Source organism: Schistocerca nitens, chromosome 2 (genome assembly GCF_023898315.1).
Source record: "Schistocerca nitens isolate TAMUIC-IGC-003100 chromosome 2, iqSchNite1.1, whole genome shotgun sequence".
NCBI classification, from domain to species: Eukaryota; Metazoa; Arthropoda; class Insecta; order Orthoptera; family Acrididae; genus Schistocerca; species Schistocerca nitens.
Window position 1 is genome coordinate 1,050,058,652 of NC_064615.1, and position 19,049 is coordinate 1,050,077,700.

The following is a 19,049-nucleotide window of genomic DNA, read 5'->3' on the forward strand; positions in this document are numbered from 1 at the left end:
ATTTTATTCTTATCTTTTCTCCTTAAAATATGAGGTCAAGTAGGTGATTTTTCCTTGTAAGGTGAATCCGTACCAGCCTGGTCGAGCGTGTCTGAAGACCCTGCAGAATCACAGATCAGACGTGTGGTATCTGTTAAGGAATTGTGCAGAGCTACAGTACTGACGTAAAAACATTATTGGAAATTTCTGTAATTTATTTGTTGTGTTTGATGATATCATTATCACCGTATTAAGAAATTGCCCCTTTCTTCTGACACGATTGGCCTCGTTCTTTTTTTAAGTTCGTATTGGCTCATATTTTGCTGTTGGAGAATCTCAACTATTCTTTAGAATGAAAACATTTTCATTTTTAGCATTTTACAGTTTAGTTTGTAATGTTATTTATTCATATCAGTATCTGTGTCCTTCAGCAGCACTTTTGGGTGATATTTTATTTGTAACCCGTGGTTTAGATGGTTGAAATGGCTCTGAGCACTATGGGACTTAACATCTATGGTTATCAGTCCCCTAGAACTTAGAACTACTTAAACCTAACTAACCTAAGGACATCACACAACACCCAGTCATCACGAGGCAGAGAAAATCCCTGACCCCTCCGGGAATCGAACTCGGGAACCCGGGCGCGGGAAGCGAGAACGCTACTGCACGAACACAAACTGCGGACCGTGGTTTAGAAACATTTAATTTTCTTACAGAAACATATTTTCTAGGACGTTTCAGATATGCCTTTAACTATGTTATGGAATACCTTATATTTTATTTTATTAACAACAAGTGTGTTGTGTAGATCTTTGGCGGCCGGAGTGGCCGTGCGGTTCTAGGCGCTACAGTCTGGAACCGATCGACCGCTACGGTAGCAGGTTCTAATCCTGCCTCGGGCATGGATGTGTGTGATGTCCTTATGCTAGTTAGGTTTATTTAGTTCTAAGTTCTAGGCGACTGATGACTTCAGAAGTTAAGTCGCGTAGTGCTCAGAGCCATTTATGTAGATCTTTCGAGAGTTTCTAATTCGTCAAATATCATTTATTACCTTCATAGGTTTCAAATGCTGGGTTTTCAAATTGCGTCATGCATCCTGTTAGTGAACGTCCGTAGCTGAGCACCATCATCTGAGAAAAAAGTAACTATACAAATGGTGCCTCCCGGCCAACAATGCATCACGATGATTTCTTTTTTGCTACCAAATTCTCCGCGCAAGACCTGGACCATACCTCTTCGATGAGTACCAACTGACGGTAGGACTTTCCGACCTTCTCTGAAACAATACATTTCCATTCCCCTTCGTTACAACAACAATTAACAGAGACTCTTCGTTATCTAACTGGTAACATGAGTTCCCCAAGACTGTTTTATCTCCATCCCTGTTTACATTGCCTGCTACTGTTATGCTGAAAATCCCTTCTCCTGTGGACATACTCTTGTAAGTCGATGACGTAGCTTTCAGTCGTACAACTGTTCTGAAATCTCAATGATTCCGTCAACTACATCTCGACCAGATTATCTTCTGGTGCAACCAGTACCTCCTCAGGATAAGCAAAGGCACACTAAAACACTTAAATTTTTCCATCGTATAGCTTCTGTCTCACCATTTACAACCATCCTTTCCAAGTAAATGATACAGTAAAATACCATGAACTAAACCAAAAACTTACATCGACACTCGGCCTACAATCATAAAACTTTGTGTAATTTATCAATTATTTAAAGTGTTTCACTTTTTATCTGGTTTTAAATCACTCTGGCTGAAGAATAGTTGATACCGGTGACAACTTACCATTTGTTCGAGTGGGGCGAGGGTGATGAAATGAAGGAAAGAAAATTCTACTCCAAATCGTGCAGAAAATTACGACTATTGAGTTTGACCGTCAATGAAACCTCACAGACAACACATCCGAATTGAGCGCCCCAGTTTTCGTGACTTATCCCCACCAAGAATACAGTGTTTAAAGGGCTACACTGCGACGTGACAATGGAGGAGTCTAAGTGCAATTCCCATTTCGATACTGAACCAAATAAGGTCTCCAAGGTCCGTCCCCGGTAGCTGAGTGGTCACTGAGACAGAATGTCAATCCCAAGGGCCCAGGTTAGATTCCCGGCAGGATCGGAGATTTTCTCCGCTCAGGGACTGGGTGTTGTGTTGTCCTAATAATCATCATTTCATCGCCATCGACTCGCAAGGCGCCGAAGTGGCGTCAAATCGAAAGATTTGCACGCGGCGAAAAGTCTATCCGACGGAAGGTCCTAGTCACACGACATTTCCATTTAGGTCTCCAAGCACACAGTGACTCGAACGCCGGTACTATTATTTGGTTATTTTAGACAACCACATCCACAATACATTACCTTGTCGTTCATTGAGTCCTGAATAGAAAAATGAACCTAAGCTGTCCCATTAAGAACGGTACAACTGGAGAAAAAGCCTCATAAATATCAGTTCTTTACTGGTAATTAACATTTTTTACATTATAAAGATACCACTTCCTACTTCACATCCATTTTACAGCTCTTTTCCTACCTGTAAAATCTATTACGTGGCTGCCTTCTGCTGTGGCCTAGCGGCTCTAGGCGCTTCACTTCGGGGCCACACTGCTACTACGGTCGCAGGTTCGAATCCTGCCTCGGGCATGGATGTCTGTGATGTCCTTAGGTTAGTTAGGTTTAAGTAGTTCTAAGTTCTAGGGGACTGATGATCTCAGATGTCTAGTCCGATAGTGCTCAGAGCCAGTTGAACCATTTTTAGGAACCAACTGCCCAAAAAGTATCCCCAGTCTTTGAACGTTATTACCACATTTGCTACTTTCAAAGCACAAATTATTTCGCTTGTTATTAACTCACAAGCTGGCTGTAAAGACACATGCCTATACCTACCTATCGATTTCTGCAAGCGTTTTTGGGGAGCATGCTTGAAAGACAATAGCGTCTCTTTTCTAGTCTGGTGTGGTCTGCGTGTGGCGCGGTGTTGTGTATGGTAATACGTGGTCTGGTTGTGAGAAGGGTGATCACATTTACAATACGAGTCTGTTTATCATTCACAGGAGCATCGAGTGACATTATACTGAGTGCACTATCCGAAAATTACCTGGAGCAATTAAACAGAGAACCGACTCGTGGAGATAACATCTTGGACCTACTGATAACAAACAGACCCGAACTTTTCGACTCTGTATGTGCAGAACAGGGAATCAGTGATCATAAGGCCGTTGCAGCATCCCTGAATATTGAAGTTAATAGGAATATAAAAAAAGGGGAGGAAGGTTTATCTGTTTAGCAAGAGTAATAGAATGCAGATTTCAGACTACCTAACAGATCAAAACGAAAATTTCTGTTCCGACACTGACAATGTTGAGTGTTTATGGAAAAAGTTCAAGACAATCGTAAAATGCGTTTTAGACAGGTACGTGCCGAGTAAAACTGTGAGGGACGGGAAAAACCCACCGTGGTACAACAACAAAGTTAGGAAACTACTGCGAAAGCAGAGAGAGCTTCACTCCAAGTTTAAACGCACCCAGAATCTCTCAGACAAACAGAAGCTAAACGATGTCAAACTTAGCGTAAGGAGGGCTATGCGTGAAGCATTCAGTGAATTCGAAAGTAAAATTCTATGTACCGACTTGACAGAAAATCCTAGGAAGTTCTGGTCTTACGTTAAATCAGTAAGTGGCTCGAAACAGCATATCCAGACACACCGGGATGATGATGGCATTGAAACAGAGGATGACACGCGTAAAGCTGAAATACTAAACACCTTTTTCCAAAGCTGTTTCACAGAGGAAGACCGCACTGCAGTTCCTTCTCTAAATCCTCGCACAAACGAAAACATGGCTGACTTCGAAATAAGTGTCCAAGGAATAGAAAAGCAACTGGAATCACTCAACAGAGGAAAGTCCACTGGACCTGACGGGATACCAATTCGATTCTACACAGAGTACGCGAAAGAACTTGCCCCCCTTCTAACAGCCGTGTACCGCAAGTCTCTAGAGGAACGGAGGGTTCCAAATGATTGGAAAAGAGCACAGGTAGTCCCAGTCTTCAAGAAGGGTCGTCAGCAGATGCGCAAAACTATAGACCTATATCTCTGACGTCGATCTGTTGTAGAATTTTAGAACATGTTTTTTGCTCGAGTATCATGTCGTTTTTGGAAACCCAGAATCTACTATGTAGGAATCAACATGGATTCCGGAAACAGCGATCGTGTGAGACCCAACTGGCTTTATTTGTTCATGAGACCCAGAAAATATTAGATACAGGCTCCCAGGTAGATGCTATTTCTCTTGACTTCCGGAAGGCGTTCGATACAGTTCCGCACTGTCGCCTGATAAACAAAGTAAGAGCCTACGGAATATCAGACCAGCTGTGTGGCTGGATTGAAGTGTTTTTAGCAAACAGAACACAGCATGTTGTTATCAATGGAGAGACGTCTACAGACGTTAAAGTAACCTCTGGCGTGCCACAGGGGAGTGTTATGGGACCATTGCTTTTCACAATATATATAAATGACCTGGTAGATAGTGTCGGAAGTTCCATGCGGCTTTTCGCGGATGATGCTGTAGTATACAGAGAAGTTGCAGCACTAGAAAATTGTAGCGAAATGCAGGAAGATCTGCAGCGGATAGGCACTTGGTGCAGGGAGTGGCAACTGTCCCTTAACATAGACAAATGTAATGTATTGCGATTACATAGAAAGAAGGATCCGTTATTGTATGATTATATGATAGCGGAACAAACACCGGTAGCAGTTACTTCTGTAAAATATCTGGGAGTATGCGTGCGGAACGATTTGAAGTGGAATGATCATATAAAATTAATTGTTGGTAAGGCGGGTACCAGGTTGAGATTCATTGGGAGAGTGCTTATAAAATGTAGTCCATCAACAAAGGAGGTGGCTTACAAAACACTCGTTCAACCTATACTTGAGTATTGCTCATCAGTGTGGGATCCGTACCAGATCGGGTTGACGGAGGAGATAGAGAAGATCCAAAGAAGAGCGGCGCGTTTCGTCACAGGGTTATTTGGTAACCGTGATAGCGTTACGGAGATGTTTAATTAACTCAAGTGGCAGACTCTACAAGAGAGGCGCTCTGCATCGCGGTGTAGCTTGCTCGCCAGGTTTCGAGAGGGTGCGTTTCTGGATGAGGTATCGAATATATTGCTTCCCCATACTTATACCTCCCGAGGAGATCACGAATGTAAAATGAGAGAGATTAGAGCGCGCACGGAGGCTTTCAGGCAGTCGTTCTTCCCGCGAACCATACGCGACTGGAACACGAAAGGGAGGTAATGACAGTGGCACGTAAAGTGCCCTCCCCCACACACCGTTGGGTGGCTTGCGGAGTATAAATGTAGATGTAGATGTAGAATCAGGTAGTTAACGGGTATTTATTTTAATGACGACATTCCGAGGTAGTAGCGAAAATTTTCACCGGATGTTTTAAAGCGCGCTTTTTCTGTGGAGAAGTTCTCTTGGTGCCTTTGTGAAGAGGATAGACTTCGATGCGATTTACAGAACCGGTTTGCTATTAATCCATCCGAATGGAGTAAAACATTTAAATGCGCCAAACATCCTGCCAATGGGCGTTATCCATTGTTTTCGGCGTTCATAGATTTTACTTTGTTTCAAGTATTCAGGTGTGGAAACTTTCTGTGCCATATGTTCTGAGCACTTTTGTTGGCTGTGTCATCGTGGCTTCAATGCATTTAGTTAATAATTATATACTTATCTACTACAACATTTTCAAAGTAACCTGAATTTCCGTGCCATTACTTTCCTTCTCAAACGAAATTAAACCGACAATGAGTTGCACTTTCTAGTTAACACAACAGCATGCGATGTAGTATACATTACATTACCATCAGCAAAATTAGTTGCTCCTGAAAAGATTTTACGATTAACAACAGATCTTGAACAAACTACTGTGAACATTAAACGCCTGTCTTTTTACGCATGCATTACAGAACGGATTTTTACGGAGCTGGTATTGTTATAGTCCTTCATCTGTTGGTTACGCGCTTTTTATGTAACTTTAGATGGCCAGCCGGATTGGCCGATCGGTTCTAGGTGCTACAGTCTAGAACCGCGCGACCGCAATGGTCGCAGTTTCGAAACCTGCCTCGGGCATGGATGTGTGTGATGTCCTTATGTTCGTTAGGTTTAAGTAGTTCTAAGTTCTAGGGGACTGATGACCTCAGAAGTTAAGTCCCATAGTACTCAGAGCCATTTGAACCATTTAATTTCAGATGTTTGCCACGACTGATCAGTTCCGCGTAAATCAGTGAACAACTTTCGTGCGAGGTAAGTCTATCCCACTCTTGATCATATCCCCTGAATATTGTAGTCAGATCTCGTAAATACAGAAATTCATGCGTCTTAAATTTGTATATGAGAGGGAATTTCAGTTCAAGCTTTATTTAGGACTTACTTTTGTAGGTAATCCGTTTTAAAGCTTGACAGGAAGGTTACGCATTCTTTGCCTCTGTATGACTGAAAATATAGCGTTTTATTTATATAACCGGCCGGCCGGAGTGGCCGTGCGGTTCTGGGCGCTACAGTCTGGAGCCGCGTGACCGCTACGGTCGCTGGTTCGAATCCTGCTTCGGGCATGGATGTGTGTGATGTCCTTATGTTAGTTAGGTTTAAGTAGTTCTAATTTCTAGGGGACTTATGAACTCAGCAGTTGAGTCTCATAGTGCTCAGAGCCATTTGAACCATTTACATAACCGAAGATGGTCGAAAGGGCATTCTTGAAGCATTCTTATGAAATTAGAGTAATGCCGCAGAAGACATTGGTCAAATATGTTATCTAAAATCAAGATTTCAGTTACCTGCTCTGACGTATGAATTACCAAAGATAAGATCAAGATGCAATCCTTTCAGCCAATCACCATGCTTCTCAGTATAATGCAAGGTCAGCTGCCCACGAGTTATCGTGGCTTGAGTTGTGTATATAAACTCTGCAGACCTTCCACACTACAACACACCTCAACATGCTCAGACAGACAGTCCTCGTCTTGGCCCTCGTCGCCTGTGTGCTGGGTGAGAACTCTTAGCGTGACAGAATGCCGTCCTAATATTCATTGTTTTAGAGTTAAACTTGCACTGAGTTTTTGTAGCTACTTAAAACGGTCTAATTAATCTGGTACACAGTACTGAAAGTTGCATCTTGGGAGAAGTATTCTTGTGATGCAATCTACAAGCAACATTCTTACAGCAACTTTCCTGTAATTGGACGCAAATTTCTGCCGTCATAGCTCTTTTTCTTCTATTCTGCAAAGCTAATTTGAGCACAATTTGGATGGAGAGACAAGAAATTAGTGGCAGACCTACCTGTTTTGTCAGTTTTTGGAATGAGTTTGGACGGCTCAGTTGCGAGGAAACTGCGCAGGATAAGGAAATGTTAAAGTGTTAGTACGTGGGGAGACTACATTAAAGGGATAGCTGAATGTTGGTGTGTTTGTCTGCAGGTTCGGCGCTTCCAGTGCGTCGTCTGCCGCACAGTGGACCATCTCGGCGTTTCGCTCTCTCCAGGGGACGCATCTACGGGGGACACGACGCCGCCAGAGGTGAGCATCCATTTCTCCTTGCAATAAACCATTATTCAAGTAACCGCTATTTCCGTCTAGAGACGCCCATGTAACTTATTGTGCGTCAGCGAATCCAACACAGTAGTTGAACACGATCTCCAGATTGAAAAGAAGAACTTTGCATCAATAGAACTGGACTGGCTGAGTAGTAAGCAGTATAAAAATTTAATTTAGAGAATAGCGATAAGAACAGCTATCGATCGCGAAATCCGTCTTTTACTACGGTTAGTCTAGATTTAAACTATTACATAGACATCATCAGGTCATATACAAACGGGTGACATTAGTAAATTCTTGTCAAAAATCAGGTGCCATAAGCATAATAATAAATGGATATCCAAATAACGAAATTATACTATTGTAACATTACGGCCGTTGGTAGGTAGACGTTCGATTTCATCTTGTATCATATTCTTCTCTCAACATTCTGCATTATGGAAATCCAATCGGTGGGAAGCCTAACTGAGGAACGGCAAGCGATACTACTAATGGTGATTCGCTTCTTAAATGGAGACGGCAAACTCGGCGATCTAGCAGAGGTGTCTTGACAACTCACGTTGATGTTCTTCGCAGGCGAGTTTCCGTACCAGGTGTCCCTGCAGCACGTGGTGCTGGGTCTGCGGTACCACAACTGTGGTGGCTCCGTCCTCTCCAGCAACGCCATCCTCACCGCCGGACACTGCGCCGTCAGCATTGGAAGCTACATCGTGAGTACGACCACTGTCACACTACACCTGCCATTTTGACCCAGATGTGTAGACCAAGTTGGTGGGCTAGACTTGCAAGTTGAATATGTGAAACACAAGAAATGTATTATGACTGTGAGCGATTTTTTAAATTTGTCCACGTACAACGACCATCACCTCTTATTACGGATGATTTGGCTTGGTTATTCAAACATGGCTTAGGACACAACGCACACTATCATTGCTGCTATCTTACAAGTCCCATTAACTTGGAGTACGACTACCAGCTCAACATCATGTATTAGTGGATATTTCATAAACAAAAAGTAAATTCTGCAACAACATCCCAATGAAAGGGAAAAGTATTACGTGTCCCCAGAAAAATGTGGATGCTGTTTACTCTAAGAGAGTACGAATCAAATGATTTCCCGAAACAATGTCAGGAGCTACAGGACACATTCTTAATAGTATTTGTTATTGATGAGGTGTTAAGAGCCAAGAAACCAATATTTATTTGAAATCCAGCCCGGTAGTAGCGAAAACTGTTTGTACATTAACATATAGAAATGTAATAAAAACTATTTTATTATAACCAAACTACTAATAGTTTTAATGAGTAATACTGTATTGGGCGATCAAGCTTCTGACGTCTTCATGTAGTGAAGGAAAATTTATCTCTAGAGGAATGAGAAAATAGTAGAAAATTCCGTTGGCACTTCATCAGTATCGTCACTTAGAAAATTAAAAGGTGAACTAAATTGTTGAAAAAAAATATATTAAAGTGATTTTATTTGCATGTTCGACATTGTTTCAAATCTTCAGTTCTTGGCTTTTGAAGCAGTTAATCCAAGTGATAATGGAACATTAGAAACTTCTAACGAAGTTTTAAATGTAGAAAGTGGGCAAAATAAATCATATCTGTAGATGTTTTCCATCATTTCTAAGTTGTTTCAAAATTCATGGAGGTATGTTCAGTCTTTGCAACTAAATGAAAGGCAGTTTGTTTTTTGCCACGTGGTTTGCTTCTTTATTTAAGAGGCTTCTTCAGAGGGCTGCAGTACTTGTTTGTTTCTAAATATTTAGTAAATGCATTATGGGACAGTTCCAGATATGCAAGAATGTTAGGTTTTATCATGTCTTTCTCTTGTGTTTAAGAGTGAAGACAACTTTTCCGGCACAAGTTTGGTGAGGTTAAGTTATCGTTTGGTGTTATTTACGATTTCCAATGTTTCTAGCTCATATGTGTGATTGTGAACAAGTGTATACTCGGTTTGCGTATTCCAGATGTACGATTCCCGGCGATTTTCACCCTCAGTTATTACAATACCTCACTTGCACTATTCATAATCCATAATTTAACCTCAGAAAACTTGTGCTGCAAAAGTGGTTTCAAACCTGAAACAAGACAGTAACACGATAAAACGTAACATAGGGACATATTACAGGTCACTAAAGACGCTTCATCCGTAAAAGAAGTGAAATGCGTACGAAAAACAAACTCCCTTGCATTAAGTTGTGTAGACGAAACATACCTCCCTGGATATTAGTTGTCTCTTAAAACACGTGACAAACATCATTACATGGTTAGAATATTAGCACTTTCAATGGAAGCAAATTTAACCAGGTCGACTGTGTAACATGTCGTTGACAGGCCGTCGCCGGAGACCACGATTTGAGCAGCAATGAGGGCAGCGAGCAGGAGGTCGGAGTCTCGGACCAGATCGTGCATCCCGACTATCCTGGGTGAGTACGTAAGCTTGGAACCTCTGGCAACATCCTTAATAGAACTGCGATATTTTCAGGATCTGTAAGTCGTGAGTCATGAGTTACTGATATACTATTTTTCACCAAATTCAGTTAGGTTAATTGTGACAACAATAAGTTATAGCTGTAATACAGTTAAAAATTGTTTTAACTACGGTAGCGAATGCATAGTACAGAATGCAAATGTGTGACTCAATGTTATCCATAAGATTTTGTAGAATGTGTATACACAGACTGAAGTGACAAATGAAAAGTTTTTGGACTTACGACGAAGGTTCGCTAGCGTGGTAAGCGTAGTTGTACAAAGCTACTGTGGCAGGATGGCGTAGTGGTTAGCCCATCTGCCAAGTGAGCAAAAGACTCGGGTTCAAATTCCAGTTCTAGAACAAAGTTTCATTTGTTGCTTCGGCTTGCATAAGGACATCATAAGATATTTTTATCCTTAAAGGGTCTCTCGAACCGCATAGTTTCGTTTGAGAATCTGTAGATGTAAGAAATCATGCTACTTAAACAACTGCACTATCAGAGTAAATTTACTAATGTCAAAATTCGCAGAGGAATTCAGTTGAATATAACGCATTTCCTTTTAGTAGCGACTCCTATAATATGTTTTGTTCAGTATGATTCAACAGTTGTGACTTTTAATAATGCAGGTGGGGTAATACAGTGCTTACGGAAGTAAATTCTTTTTTTCCTCAGAGGTATAGCTTCAAATGACATCGCTGTCTTCCTGTTGGAGTCTTCTCTGTCTCTGGGAGAGTACGTCCAGGCCATCAGCTTGCCGAGCGCCGGTTCAATCCCTGCAGGTACGCCAACTCGGGACCGCACACTTTAATTTACTAGCAGACCGGAGGCTGTCTGTCCTAATCTCCAACATAAGTGGTAAACTATTCCCCACAATTGTCAAGTTAAACCTGACCTTTATCTGTACAGATATGTATACTAAATCTTCGTAAGTTAGGCAAGAGATATACGGGAAGGGAACTTGTTTTGTTATTAAGTCTCTGATAAGTGTTCAGTGTCATCCGTATGGCAAAACATTAACTGCAAGTAATTTGACACCTCGTGTAGTTGCTTTAGTGTGCTTTAAAGGGTATCATTTCATTGTTGTCACTTATCGGAATATTACGATTCACAAAATAAATTTCCCAGTACTTTCGAAGCTTACGGGAAGGTGATGTATAAAGGAATAGTAACACATCTCTCTCCACATGTGTTGTTGCCAAAGTCGCATCTGACATTCAGTGTGGAGTAAACGACAAATGTAACGTACTATTTTGGATAAGTGAATCACTTTCAGGGCTACACACACATAGGAACCCAGTAAATATATTCTTTGATGTAATATTAATATTGCAGAAAATAGGAACTTAAGGTTTTACGTCTCTTAGATTCCTAAAGGATTTGGGAGGAAACTGGATGCGAATTTTTCAAAGGAACTATTCGGACATTTGACACAAACGATTTACAGAAAAGGTGGGAAATCGAACATGGATGGGTTTAGGGATGGCATTGGGAGAAACTTTGAACCTTAAGTATGTTTCGGAACTGTTTCAGTTACGCAAAGTACTGTTAACATTGTGTCATTGGACCACTTACTCTACTACAAAATACTTTTCCATTTTATATCAGGTGGATCCATTGCCGTCCTTTCTGGCTGGGGTGCAACGGAAATGGCCGACACACCTGACATTCTGCAAACTGTCGACGTCAGCATAATCGACTACGAAAGTTGCAGCCAAAATATCGACGACCTGAACTTGGGTTCCAACCCGCTTACGGAGACAATGGTCTGCTCGGGACCCATTGACGATGGCATCTCCGTCTGCAGTGTAAGTCACAACTTGCAATTCATCCTTTTGTTAAACAAGGACTTCACATATTTATAGGTTATTTATTAATTTAGACCTATTTAACCTATAACTTGTAAACAATTACGATTCATCTTGTGATGGAAACAGTTGAGTATATACGATATATTCGCACCAAGACAACTATTTTGATAAATAATTCCCGATTACTTCAGAATGGCCAACAGGCCGAAGACCATGGTGAACTAAACATACTGTTCAGTTACTTATTCAAATTAAAAACAGGGAAAGGTGTTTGTTATCCTTAACTCATGATTTTTGGTTGGGTGTTGTACGTTCCAAAAATACAGACATTTCTGAGATAATGTTGAATGAGGTAACAATAATTCCATTGCAAAATTGTAGCTAGAAGTACTGAGATATTTTTACCCATTGTCTGGTGTTTGATCGTGTTCAGGGTGACTCCGGCGGCCCCCTGGCGCAGAACGGTGAAGTGATCGGTGTGGTGTCCTGGGGAGTGGACCCGTGTGGATACCCAGGCGCTCCGTCCGTCTACACCAGAGTATCCGCTCACCTGGACTTCATCAACCAAAACGCGAAAAGAGTCATTTCACTTGTGTAAATGATATTTCGTCCAATAACTTACGTTGCTTGTAATACATTGTGTCCCCAGATGCATCTTCAGTATGTATCAGTGCATTAACTACACCTGAATGTCTCAGATATCCGTAATAAATGTACTATTCTAAAACCGTATTCACCTTTCTTATGATTACCTAATTGTGTACCAACATAATAATTTGCGTATTCATGAAATTTAGATACGTCAAGCAGCGTACAAAATTTTAAACATATAACAGGAATGGTCCTCCACTTGGTGTATCAAACAAGATGTACTCTCCAAATAAATTCAAGCAATACAGCAGCCCAAAGCGATTATCGACTTAAGCTTGCATTCAACAGCATGAATACAAAAATTATAGTTCAGTGTATATGGAAGTGACAATATATGGAAGTGACAACTAGAAAGCTTAAAACAAGGTTCAAATAGGAAATTCTCAACAGTATGTAAGAAAGCGGTTATTCTGTTTTTGCAGAAATTTTCTATATATACCGTGTGAGTCACTAACAATTTCTACCTAAAATAACTCTGAAAGTATGATAGTAGCCGAAAAGTTTGTGGGACAAATGTTGCATGCGACAATGGCGGTCATAATGTGACGTTGGTTTTTTGTTACTGGGTGGGGTTGCGTCAGAGATATGGTGAATTTGTTTTAATGGGATGATTCAGTTCGGTAGTTATTTTCTGACAGCAGATATCGAGACGTATCCAATGATGCACAACAGTAAGGTCTTTGAAGGTCAAAAAGGTGGTATGAATGTCAATTTACAGAAGTGATTAGCATTGGTATAAATCCAGTGCTACAATCTTCTTATCTTGAGTGGTATTCCTTATCACTTCGGCACCTATCGAAGCACATACACTGACAATTATCTCTCGGATATTGTGCAAATAGTAGATATTCGCCGAATATGGCGTATCCATCCAATGAGCTATTGACATAAAAACACTATACGACGGTTTCGCGATAAAACACTAATAGGAACGGTAGGACTAGTATCGTCGAATCAAGCGAATGTGACTGATGTATTCAAGCCGATATGCTTCTCATTAACGGAGAAAGCCAATGAAGTTCATAGAGAGCCAGAGACTAATGCACTGAAAGATTCCCTCCACGCATTCACCTTTCACGTAGTACATTTAAATATGTCTTATATATATATATATATATATATATATATATATATATATATATATATATATATATATATATATAATGTAGACTGGCAATGGCAAGGAAAGCGTTTCTGAAGAAGAAAAGAAATTTGTTAATATCGAGTATAGATTTAAATGTCAGGAAGTCATTTCTGAAAGTATTTGTATGGAGTGTAGCCATGTATGGAAGTGAAACGTGGACGATAAATAGTTTAGACAAGAAGAGGATAGAAGCTTTCGAAATGTGGTGCTACAGAAGAATGCTGAAGATTAGATGGGTAGATCACATAACTAATGAGGAGGTATTGAATAGAATTGGGGAGAAGAGGAGCTTATGGCACAACTTGACTAGAAGAAGGAATCGGTTGGTAGGACATGTTCTGAGACATAGAGGGATCACCAATTTAGTATTGGAGTGCAGCGTGGAGGGTAAAAATCGTAGAGGGAGACCAAGAGATGAATACACTAAGCAGATTCAGAAGGATGTAGGCTGCAGTAGGTACTGGGAGATGAAGAAGCTTGCATAGGATAGAGTAGCATGGAGAGCTGCATAAAACCAGTCTCAGGACTGAAGACCACAACAACAACACATCATAAATTGAGAACAAAAGGATCTTTAACGCATCGGAAACATATCCGGCAAAGGAAAGTTACTATCGTGGAAACGGAAATTGGTACTCTTGCCACTGTGGTTCGAGATTCTTGTGTTAGTACGCGTCAAATCACAAGGGAATCTGGCATGAGCCAGAGTAGCGTTGTTAGTGTTTTGCAAAAAAATGGCTCTGAGCACTATGGGACTTAACTGCTATGGTCATCAGTCCCCTAGGACTTAGAACTACTTAAACCTAACTAACCTAAGGACATCACACACATCCATGCCCGAGGCAGGATTCGAACCTGCGATCGTAGCTGTCGCGCGGTACCAGACTGTAGCACCTAGAACCGCTCGGCCACAACAGTGTTTTGCATCGCTATAAATATCAACCTTACCGTATCAGTCTCCATCAATAATTAACTGGTACGGTTTGTATGTGTCGTATTGAATTCTGTCGATGGGCTCAACTTCAGATTCAGAGGGATGACACTTTTATTAATTTGATTTTGTTTACTGACGAGGATACATTCGCGAACCATGGAAGTGTTAATTTGCATAACATGCATTGTTGGGCAGTGTGCCATTGACATATAAACAGCATTCGACGGTTTCGCAATAGAACACGAACGGAACAGTAAGACTAGTATAATCGAATCAAGCTAATGTGACTGATGTATGGATATGCTTCTCATTTATGGAGAATGCCAACGAAATTCAGTGAGAGCTAGAGACTTATACTTTGAAAGATATCCTCAGGGCACTCAACCTTTACGTCGCACATTTAAATATGTCAATGATAAATTGATAACAAAAGGATCTTTAATACATCGGGAAGTTGCACACCAAAAACCGTGGTCTGTGAATGTATGGTGTGGGATTCTGGAGGACAGGATTATAGGCCCCTATTTCATCGAAGAAAATCTTAATGGTAGGAAGTACACCACATTCCTGCAGCAAACATTAGGCCTGTTATTGGAAGAAATGCCTTTCGGAACAAGGAACAGATTTTGGAATCAACAAGATGTGTGTCCGGCACATTTTTCGCTGATGGCTAGAAATGAGTTGTAGAGACAATTCCCAAATCGTTGGATTGGATACGGAGGAGGTGTGTCGTGGTCATCGGACGTTCGCCAGATTTGACACCTCTGGATTTTTTCTTGTGGGAATTCCTAACATTGTTTATAAAGTCGTTCCAACTACACTTGAAGATATGCGAGAGAGAACTGTCAAAGCATGTGCTTCGATAAGTGCCAATGGTCATGCAAATGGTCATCACTTCAAATCGCGCGACCGCTGCGGTCGGAGGTTCGAATCCTGCCTCGGGCATGGATGTGTGTGATGTCATTAGATTCGTTAGGTTTATTTAGTTCTAAGTTATAGGGGACTGATGACCTCAGAAGTTAAGTCCCATGGTACTCAGAGCCAGCCACTTCGAACCGATTCTGTAAATGGACGTTGATGCCACCTTTGTGACCTTACTGTCACACATCATTGGATTCATCTCGACAGCCGATATCAGAAATTTAGTACCAGACTATAGCATGCCATTAAAAAAAAAAAAACGAAGTTGACCTTCATATCTGTGAAGCGACCCCACCTAGCAACAAAACACCAACGTCATATTATGATGTCCGTTGTCCCATGCAACTATTGTCCTATTAACTTTTCAGGTCCTATTATACAGTACTTTCGGAGTTTTTCTTGGTGGCAATAGTTAGTGACTCACACTATACGAGTATAGAGAGAGACACAGAGAGAGAGAGAAAGAGAGAGAGAGAGAGAGAGAGAGAGAGAATGAGAGAGAGATGGAGAAAGAAGTAACATACAACGAAACATCAGAATAAATAAACATTGTGAATTGTCCATTCCAAAGGAATAGAACGTATATCTCAGGAACTGTAGCAGAGAGGATGCATACGATGAATGGCCAACTACGTAAAGAACTACTCACGAGAGGTCTAAAAAGTCGTTACTAAGAGAGCAATTCATCTTTCTATATGAGAGAGTTTCAAATAGCTGTTAGTCGCTAACTTTTAGCATCTCCCAGCAAGATCGAGGCCATCCAAGTAATACTGACAACCAGATATCTACCTTGTGCAGGTGGTATTTGCTACCATGAGGTTATGGCCGAGCCTTCAACATACGCTTATCGAGTAAATTTAAGTACAGGTGTTGTGCAATAGATAACTTAATGGACGGAACTTATTAAACAGCAGTGGCTTTAACATACACTAACCTTGGTGCTGTAACTCACAAAGATGATAAGCTAGGGAATTTATAAAACTGCTGAATAAAACAATGTTTGCTATAAAGTATTATTTATTAAATGTCCCTGTACACATCGAAGTTCAAAATGGCTCTAAGCGCTATGGGACTTAACATCTGAGCTCATCAGTTCCCTAGACTTAGAACTCTTAAACTTAACTAAGTTAAGGACATCACACACATCCATACCCGAGGCAGGACTCGAACCTGCGACCGTAGCAGCAGCGCGGTTCCGAACTGAAGCGCCTAGAACCGCTCGGCCACAGCCGCCAGCTAGACTTAAATTAAACACAAGTGCACGAAGATAGGGTACTGTCACGTTCATTAAATACTAACACAGGTTACAACTGAGTGACAATATCAATACCCTGGCAAAGATTGGCTCACGACTGTGAGATGGGTACTTTCGAGAAAGCGCAACATTCGGGAAAATAGCTAGGTTCGAAGAAATTGCACTGTGGACGAAAGATAGAAATAAAGACTCGCACAGGCATTTACTGTCTTGATTGAGTACATGATGTGCATGCAATTTCTAACAAACGCACTTAAATTACAAATGTGAAAGTCCTAACATTTATCAAAAATTCTGGCGTCTGTGCTATACATCAGTTGGCAAATGCTGTGGTTGCTGACCAGAGAATATCAGTGAATGGCAATGATGGTAGCCTTCACTGGAGGCAGCTTTCCCTCAGAGCCTGGCTATACCTCTCTTGAACTGTGGCGTGAAAGGTGTTCTGACCAGACTTCTGCCACAAGACAAAGGCTAAGACTGAACCAAGACCGAAGCTCTACTCTGCCAGAGAGTGACTTGTGTGTGATTGTCACCACCTATGATAATAATTCTTCTGTGTGCTGACCAATCAGAGCTCTTCTAATAAGGTTGCAGTGTCCGTTCCACACGCAGTTTTAATATAATTAACCACATGTAGGGGTTGTTAGTGCTGGAGCTCAGAAACAAGCCAGCTGATGGCTGCAACTGCCACACTCATAACAACAAATGAGCCGGATTGTCTCCTCACGCTCAGCCTCACAGATCTTATCCCTGAACCATTCCATGCCCAAATGTTGCCAGTATACAGGCTTCCTGTAGGGTGTAGTGATTTGTGATACTACATGCTCTGCTGCTGCTAGTTTGTGAAGCACCTCCATGGCGCTGCTCAATGCCCGCCATTCAGGATGTAAACTCAGAGGCTGCTGTCCAGTAGAGCTCGCTGCACAAACAATGTACCCGGCGCAGTGGCCTCTACCTGGCTTCTCTTCCTTCCCTTTCAATGACAGCACATGTCTTCTGAAGGGGAATGACCCAAAACTGGCTCTCTGTACCCTGTTCCGCTTGCATCCACTCAACATTCATTCATCAGTGTGCACAGCTACAGTACTGACGTAAAAACATTATTAGAAATTTCTGGAATTTATTTGTTGTGTTTGATGATATCATTATTTACGTTTTAAGAAATTGCCACTTTCTCCTGATACGTGTGTCCTCGTTCATTTTTAAGTTCGAATTCGATCTTATTTTGCTGCTAGAGGAGCTCAACTATTCTTTAGACTCAACATATTTTCATGTTTTTATAAATCTGCTGAGCATATTACAGTTTAGTTTGTGATGTAGTTTAATCCTATCAGTATCTGTGTGCTTCTCGAACACTTTTGGGTGATATTTTATTTGTAACCCGAGGTTTAGAAGCGTTAAGTTTCTTACAGAAGTTCACTTTCTAGGACGTTTCAGATTTGCGTGTAATTATGTTACAGAATACTTTATATTTTATTTTATTAACAGCAAGTCTGTTTCGCGTCTCTCGTAATTTTTTCGTTATAAACTCTTTTCTGTTATTATTATTATTATTATTAGCGTAACAACGCATACATGAAAAGAGCCGCGAAATATCTGTTAGCAATGCTGTGCTATGAATTTCTTTATCATCATTACCTCTTAACAAAACAGAATATATTAAGATCTTATTGTTCTGTATCTGGCCGACAATTAAAGGAACGTTTTTTCGTGACTGTAACTCGTTCTAAAAATCAACATATCTTTCCTACTTTATAGTTATTGAAAATTGAAATTACTTGGTTATGAACACTGATGTTACAGTTCGTATGATCGTTCAACAACAAAATTTTGCAGTGGATTTTGTTTCTCGGTAAAACACCATTCAATACCACGACTAGCACAAGAACATGAGACTCTTATTAAAAAAATACGTTTTCACTATAAAGTTTGCCAGACCAGAACGGAGCACAGCAAGATTCCTATTAGATTTTGACGGTACATTAACTTATTTGTACTGTGAGTTATGTACTATCAGCAGCCCGCGTCAACCTGCAACACATCATAAAATCTGCTGATCTGCACTGCAAGTCTGGAAGCTAAAAGAAATAATATTATTTTACTATTACTTTACCGCTTCCTTGCGGTATGATAGACTATATTGGAAGTCGTTTGAATACGCCGCGGCAGCGGCTCTTTCGTTCGCCACGCAGCTCAGCACCACAGATAATATTTATATAACTGAAAAATGTCTCAACAGGATGGGATAATAGGCAAGCAAGCTTTAACAATTAATAATGCA

At 40.9% G+C, this 19,049-nt stretch overlaps 2 protein-coding genes across 3 annotated transcripts in view; both read left to right on the forward strand.

The window, feature by feature from the left end:
* The window catches only part of LOC126237401 (trypsin-1-like), a 55,412-nt gene extending 42,817 nt beyond the window's left edge, over nucleotides 1-12,595 (forward strand). Inside the window, exons 1-7 of one of the 2 annotated variants that reach the window (XM_049947491.1) lie at nucleotides 6,903-7,030; nucleotides 7,459-7,557; nucleotides 8,152-8,285; nucleotides 9,916-10,007; nucleotides 10,728-10,834; nucleotides 11,661-11,860; nucleotides 12,297-12,595. In XM_049947491.1, coding sequence (XP_049803448.1) covers nucleotides 6,982-7,030; nucleotides 7,459-7,557; nucleotides 8,152-8,285; nucleotides 9,916-10,007; nucleotides 10,728-10,834; nucleotides 11,661-11,860; nucleotides 12,297-12,461 — 846 coding nt within the window. In that variant the 5' untranslated portion in view covers nucleotides 6,903-6,981 and the 3' untranslated portion in view covers nucleotides 12,462-12,595. Of the gene's footprint in view, nucleotides 1-6,902; nucleotides 7,031-7,458; nucleotides 7,558-8,151; nucleotides 8,286-9,915; nucleotides 10,008-10,727; nucleotides 10,835-11,660; nucleotides 11,861-12,296 lie in introns of those variants that run through there. The other variant, XM_049947493.1, reaches the window with a different exon arrangement.
* LOC126235530 (trypsin-1-like) overlaps nucleotides 1-19,049 on the forward strand; it is a 204,599-nt gene that overhangs the window by 89,557 nt on the left and 95,993 nt on the right. The gene's annotated exons all lie outside the window — the stretch shown is intronic.